Source organism: Rhinoraja longicauda, chromosome 10 (assembly GCF_053455715.1).
Source record: "Rhinoraja longicauda isolate Sanriku21f chromosome 10, sRhiLon1.1, whole genome shotgun sequence".
Taxonomy (NCBI): domain Eukaryota; kingdom Metazoa; phylum Chordata; class Chondrichthyes; order Rajiformes; family Arhynchobatidae; genus Rhinoraja; species Rhinoraja longicauda.
This window is the reverse complement of record NC_135962.1, coordinates 21,371,195-21,385,777: the sequence shown is the minus strand read 5'-3', so window position 1 is coordinate 21,385,777 and position 14,583 is coordinate 21,371,195. Positions and strand designations below refer to the sequence as shown.

Here is a 14,583-nt window from a genome sequence, read left to right as displayed (position 1 = left end):
ATTCCTTTAATGATATATATACTTGTGCAAACCTAGGAAAGCCGTCATTAAAGTCAACTGTGTTGCATGCCAAGGCAACAAAGCTGACTGAAATTGTCATTCACATACAAGAACACCTACTTAGTTGTGGCCCCTGAATGCTGCCAACAACATTGAACGGAGTAATTAACTATAAAAGGAATACGTGGATAAAACAGCCATGTATTTTGAATAGACAAAATGTATGAATAAAATCCTGACAATGTTGCTTTCAACATTAAGTTAATAAACATTGCACTAGTGCCAAAAAGAAAGACCAGTATGATATTTGTCCTGCAAGAATCATCTTCATTGGATTGAATATATTTTCAGATAGGCTTTCAAAATCAAAGATGTAATGATTGAATACAAGTAAGACTTCATGTTTTTTTTTGTTTTTTTAAAAGCAGTCATTTTGCTATTTCTGCCCGAGGTTCATCTTCCACCAACAATGCTAATCTTTGTCTATCACATCAAGGTTTGACTTGTCATAGAGTCAGGCAGCACAGCACAGAAACAGGCCCTCCAGTCCAACTTGCTCATGCCAACCAAGATGCCCCATCTACACTAGCCTCACCTGTACACGTTTGGCCTATATATATCCCTCTAAATCTTTTCTATCCATGTACTTGCCTCAACTACCTCCTCGGGTAGCTCGTTCCATATACCCACCATTCTCTGTGTCTCATAACACTCAACTCCCAACATCCATTTACAAATTAAGTACTGTCCGTCACATCACACAAAAGTATCATAATCATATCCACAATCTAAGAATCCATTATAAATCTTCCATCCTGATGTTCAAATCAGATGCTTTGCTGACCCTAATCTCCTTCAGTCAAACATGCTTCCTCACATCTTTCATCCCTCTGGCTCAAAATTATTCCTCATTCCTTCAGCTACTGTGCTCCTGCCTTCTGAAATTTCTTCTCAAAATCCATCATCTTTGTCATCCTAATGCTTTCAAAAGCAACATTAAAACCCTTTTCTTCCTAAACTTTACATATGCAACCCTGCTGTCACTATGTCCATGCCTTAAACCCTGGAGAGCCTCCTTGTATGTTTTTGGCTTTTTCTGGTCCGCTTAGTGAAACGTTTATCGTAGAATGGGATGAAATAATGTGAAAGCGCACGACTATGAAATGTAAGTTGTTGTCCACAAACCTCATTACGCTTGCAAACACTTAGTGAAGCATGAGAGACTGTAATACAACAAATAGCCACATTCCACAAATTACTGACTATTTTAAAAAGCCATAACTGCTAATTCAAGTGTGTATAATTGTTCCATGCTGTGCCCAAGGTGCCACTCTATAGATAGTGCCTGAACTTAAATAGAGTTGTAACTTGTCAAGCAGAAAGCAAATTTTCCAGAGGAAATAGATTAACTGCATGGAGTATCCACTATTGAGAGCAAATAGTTATTCTGGTGTGTGACATTTCCAGTAAATTTATTCATTTAATGCACAAAATATGCTTACACATAAAAATTCTGAAAGGCATGCAAGTCATAATGTTATCTTATCAGTTCTATGTGCAAAGATAAAGAATCAGTATTGGAACGGGAATTAAGGAGACCGAATGAGCAGCAAAAAGATTAATTTGGAAATTTGGAAAAAGCAAAAAGAGCAGCAGAAGGAAATCACTGAAATAGCTGGGCTAACCTTACCCACATAGCAGGACATCCCTGTCATTTTCAACATTCATTCCACAATAAACTAATTTCCCTTCATCAGCAGCGGGGCAAGGTGGTGCAGCGGAAGAGTTGCTGTCGTACAGCGCCAGAGACCTAAGTTCGATTCTGACCACCGGTACTGTCTGTACAGAGTTTGTACATTCTACCTGTGACCATGTGGGTTTTCCCCGGGTGCTCCAGTATCCTCCCACATTCCAAAGACGTACAGGTTTGTAGATTCATTGGCTTTGGTAAGAATTGTAAATTGTCCCTAGTGGGTAGGATAGTGCTCGTGTAAGGGGATCACTGGTCAGCACGGACTCAGTGGGCTGAAGGGTCTGTTTGCATGCTGTATTTCTAAACTAAACTAAAACAGTGAAAGCAATGGGGAGAACAATGGGGAGGACCCGGCGGAGGACTGCTGAAAATGGAGGATCCAAAGATAGAGAGGGAGGTGCTGCTGCGTAGGGCGGCAGGCAGTAGATAGGACTGTTCGTTGAACTTTTGTAACTTTGGCGGCGACAAAATGTGGCGAGACTTGTGTACTGCCTAGGTGAGGTGCGATTTTACACAAAACAAAGCATTTCACTGTACCCAGGTACATGTGACAATAAAGTAACATTGAATCATTGAGGAAAACCCACCTGACAGATCAGGCTGGGCATGTGCTCCACTCCCAGAGAGAAACAAGGAAATAAAAGCAAATAAGCTAATAAGCCAATATCACAGGTGGGCAACTGATACAAACAAACAGATCAGGTTATCTGAAGTTGGAGGAATACAATATTAAATCCAAATGGCTGCAAAGATGAAGTGCAAATGCCGGTTACGATAAAGAGACCTAAAGTTCTGGACTAACATCTCAGGCAGCATCTCTGGAAAACATGGATAGGCTACATTTTGGGACACTTCTTCAGACTGATTCTATGATGGAGGGAGAAAGCTGGAAAGGAGGTGTGGACAGGGCAAAGCCTAGTAAGTGATAGGTGGATTCAGGTGTAACCATTTACCTGTGGCCTTGTGCACAGTTACAGTGAGGTGCATACAACTCTCAGCAATAGCACCTCGTCTATGTTTCGCTGAACACTTCAGGGTTTTGAAGGCCAGAGATGTAAAAGACAAAAGGTAATTGGTTGAGAAAATAAGGAATGAAGAAGCATGAAATGTGAAGCCAAAGTTGGTGGGACAGAACAGGGAAAAGGGCAAAGGGGGTGGGATTTTAGGGAAAAAAATATGCCGCCAAATGGAGCACAGAGAAGGTCGGGGGTTAAGGGGGTATATGTAGGTTAGTTATCTAAAATTGGAGAGTTCAATGCTCATACCATTGTCTTGTAAGCTACCCAAGCTGGAATATGAGATGGTGTTCCTCCAGTTTGTATGTGGCCTCACTTTGACAATGTAGGTCCCACAACCGAAGGTCAGTATGCAAATGGGAAGAGAAGCTAAATTGATGAGCAACTGGAAGATCCAGCAGGCCTTGGCAGACCAGGCACAGCGAAACATAGACGAGGTGCTATTGCTGAGGGTTGCATGCGCCTCACAGTAACTGTGCACAAGGCCACAGGCTGGTATATCGGGTGGGATTGGGAATTAAGTGGTCAGCAATAGGAAGTTGAGGATCACATCTACAGAGTGAAGAGGTTTCACTGAAAAAGGTAAACTGAAAGCAGTCAACCAATCTGTGTTTGGTTTTCTCCAATGTAGAGGACACCACAGTGTGAACACCAAAGGTGATGCAATAGGTTGAAATAAGTGCATTGACTAGATACCCTTGTTTACAGTTTTTCCCAATGGTCACCTCATCAAAAGACACTACAGCACACAGAACAGAACAGCACAGGAACACAATCTTCATCCCACAATATATGTGCTGACCATGTTGCCAATTGTAACTAATCCCATCTGCCTGCACGTGGTCTATATCCCTCCATACCGTACATATTAATTTGCTTGTGTAAATACCTCTTAAATGTTGTTATCATATCTGCTTCCACCACTTTCCTTGGTAACATATTCCATGGGCCTATCACTCTTTGTGTAAAAAAGCTTGCCTCATAAATCTCCTTTAAACTTTCCCCACTCTCACCTCGAACCTCTGCCCTCTCACATTTGACATCCTCCTGTCCCCACTCTCCCTGCAGCTTAACAAACTTTGTTTTGACTCCTTCCTAGTTCTGACAAATGGTCTTTAACCTGAAACGTTAGCACTGTTTCCCTACCCACAGATGCAACCTGACCTGCTGAGTATTTCCAGAATATTTTTGATTTTCAGTTAAGAAATTCTAACTGAACCGGTGTGTTAGAAATGAAAGCAGAAGTTTCATTCACTCTGTGTTGCCCTTCATCTTGTGAGTGAGGCAGTGAAGTGGGTAGCAGGAGGCATCCTGTGATTTCTGAAAGGCTGGTGATTGCTGAACAAGTCCCAAGCATCCTGTGATTGCTGAACAAGCCCCAAACACCATCCCAATGACCATCTAGGAAGACAAACAATGCTTTTATGGCAAGAGGTTTTGAGTGCAAGAATAGAGATGTCTTGCTCCATATAGAGCCCTGGTAAGGCCACATCTGGCATACTCTGTAAAGCTGCAACAAGTAAGAATTTGATTGTTCCAATTCATATAAAGTGCATAAGATAAATCTTCGTCTGATCTAATCTCCATACTCAAGGATAGATGCTTGCAATAGAGGCTGTGCAACAAATTGATTACTCGGATGGCAGGAGAGGTTTGGGCCCAACCGGTCCACTTGATCTAGTATAACAATAAACTCGGTTTGACTTGGCTTTGTCCTTTAGGATTTGAACATGAGAAATACAGCAACGGTTCTCAAACTCCTATCTTCTTTTTATACAGCTAACACATAATACTTTCAAACCTTTGACTTATTCTGAAAACATTTTCTTGCACTCATTTTAAGTAGTCATGTCTTATGTTGCCTGGATAAGCATTAATCATGTTATGTACAAGAGGATCAATGTTTACCTACCTGCAGAACTGAGCAGCACATTGAAATCCGCACCTCGCAAGGATTCTCCAATATCACCGAGTTCTTTCTCTTCAGTTTTATATCTGTCCCAGTTCGAAACTATTTTCCTTCTCGAAAATTCATTTGGTTGATCATGCAGATCCTTTGTGACCACATCCTCGTCAACCTTACAAAATTTTAAAAAAACAACTGCTTAAGCAAAACGGAAAATCTGCACTGAGGAAGCAGTCAATTTAGACTAATGTGGATTCAGCAAGGCTTTTGGCAAGGTTGGGATCAAAGGGAAAGTGGCAGATTGGATCAAAACCACCCCAAAAATGGGCAGCAAAGACTCATTGCTGATGGGGGCTTTTGTGACTGGAAGGTTGTTACCAGTAGGGATGTACAGTCCTTAGTATGTAGTTTGTTGTCTTTCGTAATATAGATCAATTATTTAAATGTGGTGGACATGAAGGAATTTGCACATGTTATGAAAATAAGCTACAGTTAACCATGAGGAATAAAGCTTTAAATAGTAAGAAGATGCACATGATCTGTTTAATTGGGAAGATATGTGGCAAATAGAACTTAATCCAGAGATTGGAAATGGTACGATTTGAGAAAGGTGCAACAAGATGAGTGAATATATAATAAATTGATTTGTGATCAGTAACCAGAACAGCTGGAGGAAACCCACAGTCACAGAGAGAACATGCAAACTCCACAAGGCCAATACCGAAGGTCAGGATCGAACCTGGGTCTCAGGTATTGTGAGGCAGCAGCTCTACCCACTGTACCACTGTGCTGCCTCTGCTGAAGTTGCTGAATTTGAACTTTAAAATGTCATCAAACCCAGGCAAGCTTTGTAATTTAACAAATTTCTATTTGTTTTCTGGATATATATACACAACAGATCTGGCTGTTGGTAAGCTTTCATAATAATCTATCATGCTATATGTGGAATCAGAGTACAGACACTCACCGACTTACACAATAGGCGACTTAGGTAAACTCACGCTCTGTACTCAGTCCCTAGTGCAAACAAGCCTGCAGCAACTTAAAGGCCTGTCCCACTTGGGCGATTTTAAGGCGACTGCCGGTGACTAGGCTGTCGCCGAACGTTCGCTGGGGTGTCGCGGGCATGAACATGAGGAGTCTTCAATGAGTCGTAGCAGATCTCGGCGCATCGCGGAAATATTTTCCAGATAGAAATTTCTCGGCGACAGCTGGCTTGTCGTCAGGTATCGTAGCTTATTGCGGGCGCTGTCACATGCTGTCCCCAGGTTTACTAGGTTGTCGCAGATGTATTTAGAAGCACGTAATATTAAATTAAGAAAAGGCATTTGAAGAGACCAGAAGATAGTTTTATTTAACCAATTTATTTACCGTCATGACATTTGACAGGTAGATTGGAGGCGACAGTTTGACGGTCAGGTAAGCGTGGGAATTTTGCGATGTTTCCGAAGACAGTGTAATCTCTTAGCCAGGTGCTAGTTTCACAAAAAAAGTAAATTGTATCGACCTGACTCGGCATTGTCGTGGTCATTGTCGTAGGGTAAAAGAAAATTTCAGTGATCTGCTACGACTTTGACAGTCGCCGGCAGTCGCCTTAAAAACCGCGTAACTGGGACAGGCCCTTTAGTGGGCCAGGCAACATCTCTGGAGAACATGGATAGGTGACATTTCAGGTCGAGACCCTTCTTCAGCTCAATGAGTTATTTCGGACAGGTAATGGGGAAAGTGATGGCGATTCCCATTTGCGTAAAATCTGACATACAAGGGTTCACAAAACATAATAACCCTTGTGTAAGTCGGGGAGTACCTGCAATGGATTTTTATCTAACATGGCAATATTGAGCACGTCTTTCAAAATTCACAAAAGTATTTACCTCATTGGCAGAGTCTTCCAGAACCGGGTTCTGTCTGTTGGAGATTAGTATTGAATACTGGACTATTTCCAGTGCACACTCAATGTGAAATGCTTGCTATTTACTCACTGGCCAACGATCAGCTATTTCGGTTTTGGTTAGCTGGAACCACTGTCTTTTCTACAGCCCTGCCTTATCTCTAAAGCTCCAACATTATAAGGTTAACTGAATTGTGACAAAGACGATAAATCATTAAAACCGTGAATTTACAAAAAACAACAAAATCACACATTTAGAATGTTGCTGGATAGCAATTGAGCAAACACTTGAATATTTGTGGGTTGGAGTGACAAAACATAATTTGTGAAATTAATCGAAATTAGTAAAATTCTGCAAAATCTCAATGACAAAAGAATTGCTTGTTCCGTAATCAATAATGACAAGATTTTTAGATACATTTACGTTAAAGCACTATTTGTAAGTGATGATTGGAGTCAGTCGACCCCACAACAGAAGGGGAAGTTGTACAGTTTGATAGCCACAGGGAGGAAAGGGTCTCCTGTGGCGTTCTGTACATTTTGGTGGAACCAGTCAGTTGCTGAAGGTATTCTTAAGATTGACCAGTATTTCATGGAGGGCTGTATTGTCCAAGATGCTCCTCAGTTTGAGGAGCATCCTCCACTCCGAGATCACGTCCCATGAAACCCACTCCAGCCTTACTGATGAGTTTGTTCATCCTATTGGCGTCCGCAGCCTTCGCCCTGCTGCTCCAGCACAAGACAGCAAAGAAGATGGCACTGGCTACCATCTTGGTAGACCATCTGCAGCATCTTACTGCAGACGTTCAAGGAATGGAGCCTTCTCAAAAAGTACAACCGGCTCTGCCCCTTCTTGCACAGGGCCTCAGTATTCCTGGACCAGTCCAGTTTACTGTCCCGGTACGCTCCAATGTATTTGTACTCCCTGGTAAACTGTACATCCACACCATTGATGGCGACAGGGGACAGGGGTGTTCCTCTCCGCCTAAAGTCCACCACTAACTCCTTAGTCTTGTCGGTGTTGAGCTGCAGGTGATTCAGCCCACACCACTCAACAAAGTCGTTGACTACACCTCTGTATTCAGCTTCCCTCCCCTCACTGATGCAGCCCACAATTGCAATAATCTGAAAACGTCTGCAAGTGGCAGGAGTCCGAGTTATATCCAAAGTCCGAGGTGTAGATGGTGAACAGGAAGGTTGAGAGGACCGTCCCCTGTGGAGCCCCTTGTTGCTCACCACCATGTCCGAGACACAGTTCTGTAGCCTGATATTGATCATTGCTGATCTATTTTACCCCTCTCAATCCCATTCTCCTGTCTTCACCCGTAACCTTTGACACCCTTACAAATCAGTCTAGAACCAGAGAGCACTGCCTCAGAAATTCAGAATGGTGATGAGGAAGAATTTCTTTAGCCAGAAGGTGGTGAATCTGTGGAATTCACTGGCACAGACGGCTGTGGAGGCCATCATTGACCCCCCTTACTAATCAACAACCTATCAATCTCCACTGATTGTATGGTGGAGTAAACTCGATGGGCCGAATGGCCTAATTCTGATCCAATAAGTTATGAACTTTTATTACATACAGTTCAGTAAAAGTATTACTATAAATATGCACATCTTAGATACATTACAAGTGTATAGAAATAGTACACTGAGACAATATACAAGTCACCAGATTTGAGGCGATTTTCAAGTCTGACAGACAGTCTACTGTCTCTTCACATCTCCCCAGCCTGGAGAATTCTGTATGGTACCAAGCTCATAGTAATTGATGGCCATTGAGCCTGTTACCAAGGAAACTGGGGAGAGCTGGACAGACAGGGGCATCCATTACATTCAGCACGAGGCAATGCAAGAGAACACAGGCTCCTGGCAGCGCGTGAAGTCATGGAGCAGTGGCTACTTGTCGCCAGCAGCGGCCAGCACTCTGTGCCAAACAGAGTGCACCTGAGACCCACATCCCAGTCGCATCACCAGGCAACCTCCCCACACCCAGTCAGACAGCGATGCAGACAATGGATCTACACCAGGTTTCTGGCGCAGCAGAGTACAGCCACAAAGAGGGTAGGTGTTCACACCATTTCTGACACATCAGTGCTGTCAGAAATGCACTTTTGTAGAAACAAGGAGTAACTCAGCTTCAGGTCATGACATCTCAAATCTGAAGAAGGGTCCCAACTATATAAGTTACCTATCCATGTTCTCCAGAGCTACTGCCTGACCTGCAGAGTTACTCCAGCTCTGTGTCCAGTAATGCACTAATCTGTGTACCATGCTGTAACGACACGTTTTACAGCTAATTCCATAAGAAAACATTCGTTCCACTTCTCTGTATTAAATTTTATCCTGCCCCATCTGGAAATTGTACCCTGTCCATCAGCCTGCCTGTGCTCGATTCAGACCACCCACCCATACTGTTCCCATACTCTCACGTTTTATGAACACAGGCTCCTGGCAGTGTGTCAAGTCACGGAACAATGACTACTTTTCCCCAGCAGCGGTCAGCACTCACTGTGCTGAACGGGGTTCAACCAAGCCCCACATCCCAGCAACAACACCAGGCAGTCTTTCCCCACCCACTTGTACGACAATGCAGAGAATGGATCTGTACCAGGTTCCTGGCGCAGCAGAGCACAGCGACGGAGAGGGTAGGTGTTAAATTATCTGCGATATCTGGCTGCAGCCGCTGCCTTGCACAGCAACTGTAGGCAGACCTTGGTCTTAAATTGACCAACCTCAGTGCAGGTAGTTCTGTTATAATGCACATTTCCATTACATGAATAGGATACAACGTGCAGGACGATTGCAATTTAAATTGAGAACCACTTAAAAATTTACTTTGGAATCTGACAATCAGAAAAAAGGCTGCCATAGGGGGGGGGGACCTCAATGTTGGAGGGAAAAGCTTCTTTACATGTAACTTCCCTGCAATGATCAGATACCACTGACCCAGCAGCTAGTCGCCTTTGAAACTGACAATCATTTCTATTGACACCTTGCAACCATACGCTATTCAACAATGGAACAGACAGCCTTTAGTATTTGTAGTTTAACAAATAAAAATTAACATGGCTATTAAAAAAGAACTTTAGTTTTGAAAATTCTACACGATAAATAACTTTTTTTATAGCGAGTCTGAAACTCTCTGGCCACTAAACCCCCCTTTTCTCATTGACAACCGTTTTTATAACACAACATTATTTAATCAGTGGGTCTTTATTATCACATGTACTGAGGTACAGTGAAATTCTTTCTTTTATATGCAGCTCAGTAAATTATCACTACTCATAAATAGTGTCAAATTAAGTACAAAGTGTATAGAAATAGTCCACTGAGACCATATACAAGAGTCGCCATGTTTTGACACCATTTTCAAATTCATAGTCAGAGTCAAACAGTATAAATCATTCATGTCCATGTACCTGTCCAAGCATCTTTTAAATGTTGTTATATATTACACCTCAACTACCTCCTCTGGCAGCCCATTCCGTACACCTGCCACCTTTTGTGTGAAAACCCCTCAGATTACTATTAAATCTTTCCCCTCTCACCTTAAACATATGTTTTCTAGTTATCGAGTCCCTTACTCTGGGTAAAAAAACTCTGTGCCTGCACCCTATCTATTCTCCTCATGATCTTATACACCACGATAAGATCACCGCTCATCCTCCTGTGCTCCAAGTAACTAAGGATTTGAGGTTTCTTGGAAACACTATCAGGTCATGGCAGAAACACCTGTGCCTTGTTTTGCCTATATTCCGGATCTAGTCGGGCAGAAAAATGACTAAAAGAAATTTAATGTATTTGGGGAGGTGCGACAAGATAAAACAATGGATGGCAGCATTTTGAGTGGTGAGGTCAGAGGGATCATGGCGTGTGTCTGCAAATCCTGAAATGTTACGCATTGCTTGAACTGATGTCAGATTAATCTGCTTGTTGAAAAGGCAAAGAATTGCCTTCATATACTACCAAAACCTTCCCTGAGGCAAATAGGAATGGGCAATAAATGTTTGCCTTGCCAGTGATGCCCATGACTCCCAAAATACTAAAATGTTCAGGCATAGGATATAAAACTAGGGATGTTATGCTAGAACTGCATGCAAAACCAGTTAAATCACAGTTCAAGCAATGCGTAACATTCCGGTCACACTACAAGAGAGATATGATGGCACTAGTGTGTTTAAAGAGCATCGACGAGGATGTTGACAGGACTGAAAGACTAATTGTGAGCGAGGTTGGTTAGGCAAGGGCTGTTATTTATGCAACAAAGACAGCTAAGTTACATTAAATTATATAGTCATATCAATGATCAAATAATTGACAGAACATAATAATTCCTGAGGCTTGGAGCAATAATGCAATGGAGCCAAACTGCATAGCATGTGAGTGCGAGGAGAGGGCAGAGGCAGGAGGGTGAGGGATAGAAACATAGAAAATAGGTGCAGGAGTAGGCCATTCGGCCCTTCGAGCCTGCACCGCCATACAATATGATCATGGCTGATCATCCAGCTCAGTAACCTGTACCTGCCTTCTCGCCATACCCCCTGATCCCTTTAGCAAAAAGGGCCACATCTAAGTCCCTCTTAAATATAGCCAATGAACTGGCCTCAACTACCTTCTGTGGCAGAGAATTCCACAGACTCACCACTCTCTGTGTGAAGAAATGTTTTCTCATCTCGGTCCTAAAAGACATCCCCCTTATCCTTAAGCTGTGACCCCTGGTTCTGGACTCCCCCAACATCGGGAACAATCTTCCCGCATCTAGCCTCTCCAACCCCTTAAGAATTTTATATGTTTCTATAAGATCCCCCCTCAGTCTTCTAAATTCCAGCGAGTACAAGCCCAGTCTATCCAGTCTTTCCTCATATGCAAGTCCCGCCATCCCAGGGATTAATCTGGTGAACCTTCTCTGTACTCCCTCTAAGGCAAGAACGTCTTTCCTCAGGTTAGGAGACCAAAACTGCACACAATACTTCAGGTGCGGTCTCACCAAGGCCCTGTACAACTGCAGCAGAACCTCCCTGCTCCTAAACTCAAATCCTCTTGCTATGAATGCCAACATACCATTCGCTTTCTTCACTGCCTGCTGCACCTGCATGCTTGCTTTCAATGACTGGTGCACCATGACACCCAGGTCACGTTGCATCTCCCCTTCTCCCAATCGGTCACCATTCTCGTAATACTCTGCTTTCCTGTTCTTGCTGCCAAAGTGGATAACCTTACATTTATCCACATTATATTGCATCTGCCATGCATTTGCCCACTCGCCTAATCTATCCAAGTCACTCTGCAGCCTCCTAGCATCCTCCTCGCAGCTAACACTGCCACCCAGCTGCGTGTCATCCGCAAACTTAGAGATGTTGCATTCAATTCCCTCGTCCAAATCATTAATATACACTGTAAATAACTGGGGTCCCAGCACTGAGCCTTGCGGTACCCCACTAGTCACTGCCTGCCATTCCGAAAAGGACCCATTTATTCCTACTCTTTGCTTCCTGTCCGCCAACCAATTTTCTATCCACCTCAAAACTGAACCCTCAATACCGTGTGCTTTAAGTTTGTACACCAATCTCCTATGTGGGACCTTGTCGAAGGCCTTCTGAAAGTCCAGATATAACACATCGACTGGTTCTCCCTTATCCACTCTACTAGTTACATCCTCGAAAAATTCTATAAGATTCGTCAGATATGATTTGCCTTTGGTAAATCCATGCTGACTTTGTCCGATGATTTCACCACTTTCCAAATGTGATGGAGGGAGGGTGGTGAAGAGGTGACGAGAGCGTGGAGGGGACAGGTGGTCAGAGAGTGATACAGCATGGAAACAGTTGGGTGTGACCCAACTTGCCCACACCGTCCCAGCTACACCAGTTTCATCTGCCCCCGTTTGGCCCATATCCCTCCAAACCTGTCCTATCCATATACCTGTCAAACTGTTTCTTAAATATTGTGATTGTCCCTGCCTCAACTCCCTCCTCTGGCAGGAAAGAAAACTGAAGATGCTGGTTTAAATCAAAGGTAGACACAAAATGCTGGAGTAACTCAGCGGGTCAGGCAGCATCTCGGGGGAGAAGGAATGGGTGACGTTTCGGGTCAAGACCCTTCTTCAGACTGATGTCAGGGGAGGGGGGCGGGACAAAGATAGGATGTAGTCGGAGACTACTAGACCTTTTCATTTCTAACTGCCGACTAGACCTTTTCATTTCTAACTGCCGACTAGACTTTTTCATTTCTAACTGCCGACTGGGTCCTACTGCACCCCCCACCCCCCCCCCCCCCCCCCCCCACCCACCTCCTACAGGAAACCTCAGTAGGGGTTCTACTGGGTCTTCCCCTTCCCCCTTTAGCCAGGTGGCCCAAGCTACTCCCCACCCATACAACGATCCTCATGCCCCCCTCCTCCTCCTCTCTGAAAACCAACCACCCTCCCACCAGACATCGCCTTGGCCTCCATCTGCTCACCTGCCTTCATCCGACCCCCAATCCCCATACTTGCCGTGTGTTCACCATCCCCCCGACCACCCCCTTTCTGATACCAAATGATCTTTCGTCAGCAGAGGCCTCACCTTTGTTCCCCTCCGCCCCCACCTCAACGAGTTCCGGGTCCGCCACAATGTGGAGCTCTTCTTCCATCGTCTCCAGGCCTTTTTCCCATGGGAAGGAGTCCTTACCACCCAGTGATGACCTCTTCTCCCGTCTCCAGCGGAACCCCTCCTCTTGGACTCCCCCGGCTGGCCATCTACCTTCACTAGACCTTTTCATTTCTAACTGCCGGCGTACATCAACCGCCTCAAATTTTCCACTCCCCTGACTTACTCGAACCTCTTCCCTTCTGAACGTACAGCCCTTCACTCATTTTGCAGCAACCCCGACTTAGTTATCAAACCCGCCGACAAGGGAGGTGCCGTGGTAGTCTGGCGCACTGACCTCTATCGGACTGAGGCCAGACGACATCTCTCAGACACCTCCTCCTACTTACCCTGGGACCATGGCCCCAGACGAGCACCAGGCCTTAATCTCCAACACCATTTCTGATCTCATCTCTTCCAGCTCTCTGCCCCCTAAAGCCTCCAACCTTATTGATCCCCAGCCCCGCACGGACCGTTTTTACCTTCTCCCCAAAATCCACAAACAGAACTGTCCTGCCAGACCCATTGTTTCTGCCTGTTCATGTCCCACCGAATTAATTTCCACCTACCTCGACTACATCCTATCCCCCCAGGTCCGATCCCTCCCTACCTACGTCCAAGACACCTCACATGCTCTCCGTCTCCTCAATAACTTCCGTTTTCCAGGCCCCCACTTCCTCATCTTTACTATGGATGGCCAGTCACTCTACACCTCCATCTCCCACCAGGAGGGTCTTAAAGCCCTCCGTTTCTTCCTCGACCGTAGAACCAGCCAATTGCCATCTACCAATACTCTCCTCCGCCTAACAGAGCTGGTCCTTACCCTCAACAAACTCTCCTTTGACTCCTCCCACTTCCTCCAAATCCAAGGCGTAGCTATGGCCACTCGCATGTGCCCTAGCTATGCCTGCCTCTTTGTAGGGTACGTCAAACATTTCCTGTTCCAGGTGTACACTGACCCTATCCCCGAACTCTACCACATTGACGACTGCATTGGTGCTACCTCTTGTACCCATGCAGAACTCGCTGACTTCAACAATTTCACCACTAATTTCCATCCTGCTCTTTTTTTAAAAAATTTTATTTAAATTTTAACAAAACAAATACATGTATGAACTCATAGTACGCGATGGTACCTTCATTATAAATTCGATTATAATTTAAATTCGATTATACCTGTATTGTTCTGTATTATCTCCCCACCCACAACCTTCCTCCCCCCACCCCCCAGTTAGAAAAAAGAGGAAAAAGGAGAAGAAGAAAGATAAAGAAATAAAAAAATTTAAAAAGGAAAGAAAGAAAGAAAGAAGAAAGAAGGGAACCTGAAGACAAGAAGGAAACACTTCCGGCTAATTTCTTATTAAATTCTTTTTAGGGGTATCAAA

At 44.2% G+C, this 14,583-nt stretch overlaps 2 protein-coding genes across 2 annotated transcripts in view; one reads left to right on the top strand and one right to left on the bottom strand.

The window, feature by feature from the left end:
- LOC144597265 (muscarinic acetylcholine receptor M5-like) overlaps positions 1 to 14,583 on the top strand; it is a 29,886-nt gene that overhangs the window by 1,835 nt on the left and 13,468 nt on the right. The window lies entirely within an intron of this gene.
- The window catches only part of aven (apoptosis, caspase activation inhibitor), a 78,866-nt gene that overhangs the window by 61,085 nt on the left and 3,198 nt on the right, over positions 1 to 14,583 (bottom strand). Inside the window, exon 2 of the mRNA XM_078406375.1 lies at positions 4,682 to 4,847. Within this exon, the coding sequence (XP_078262501.1) occupies positions 4,682 to 4,847 (166 nt within the window). The remainder of the gene's footprint in view (positions 1 to 4,681; positions 4,848 to 14,583) is intronic.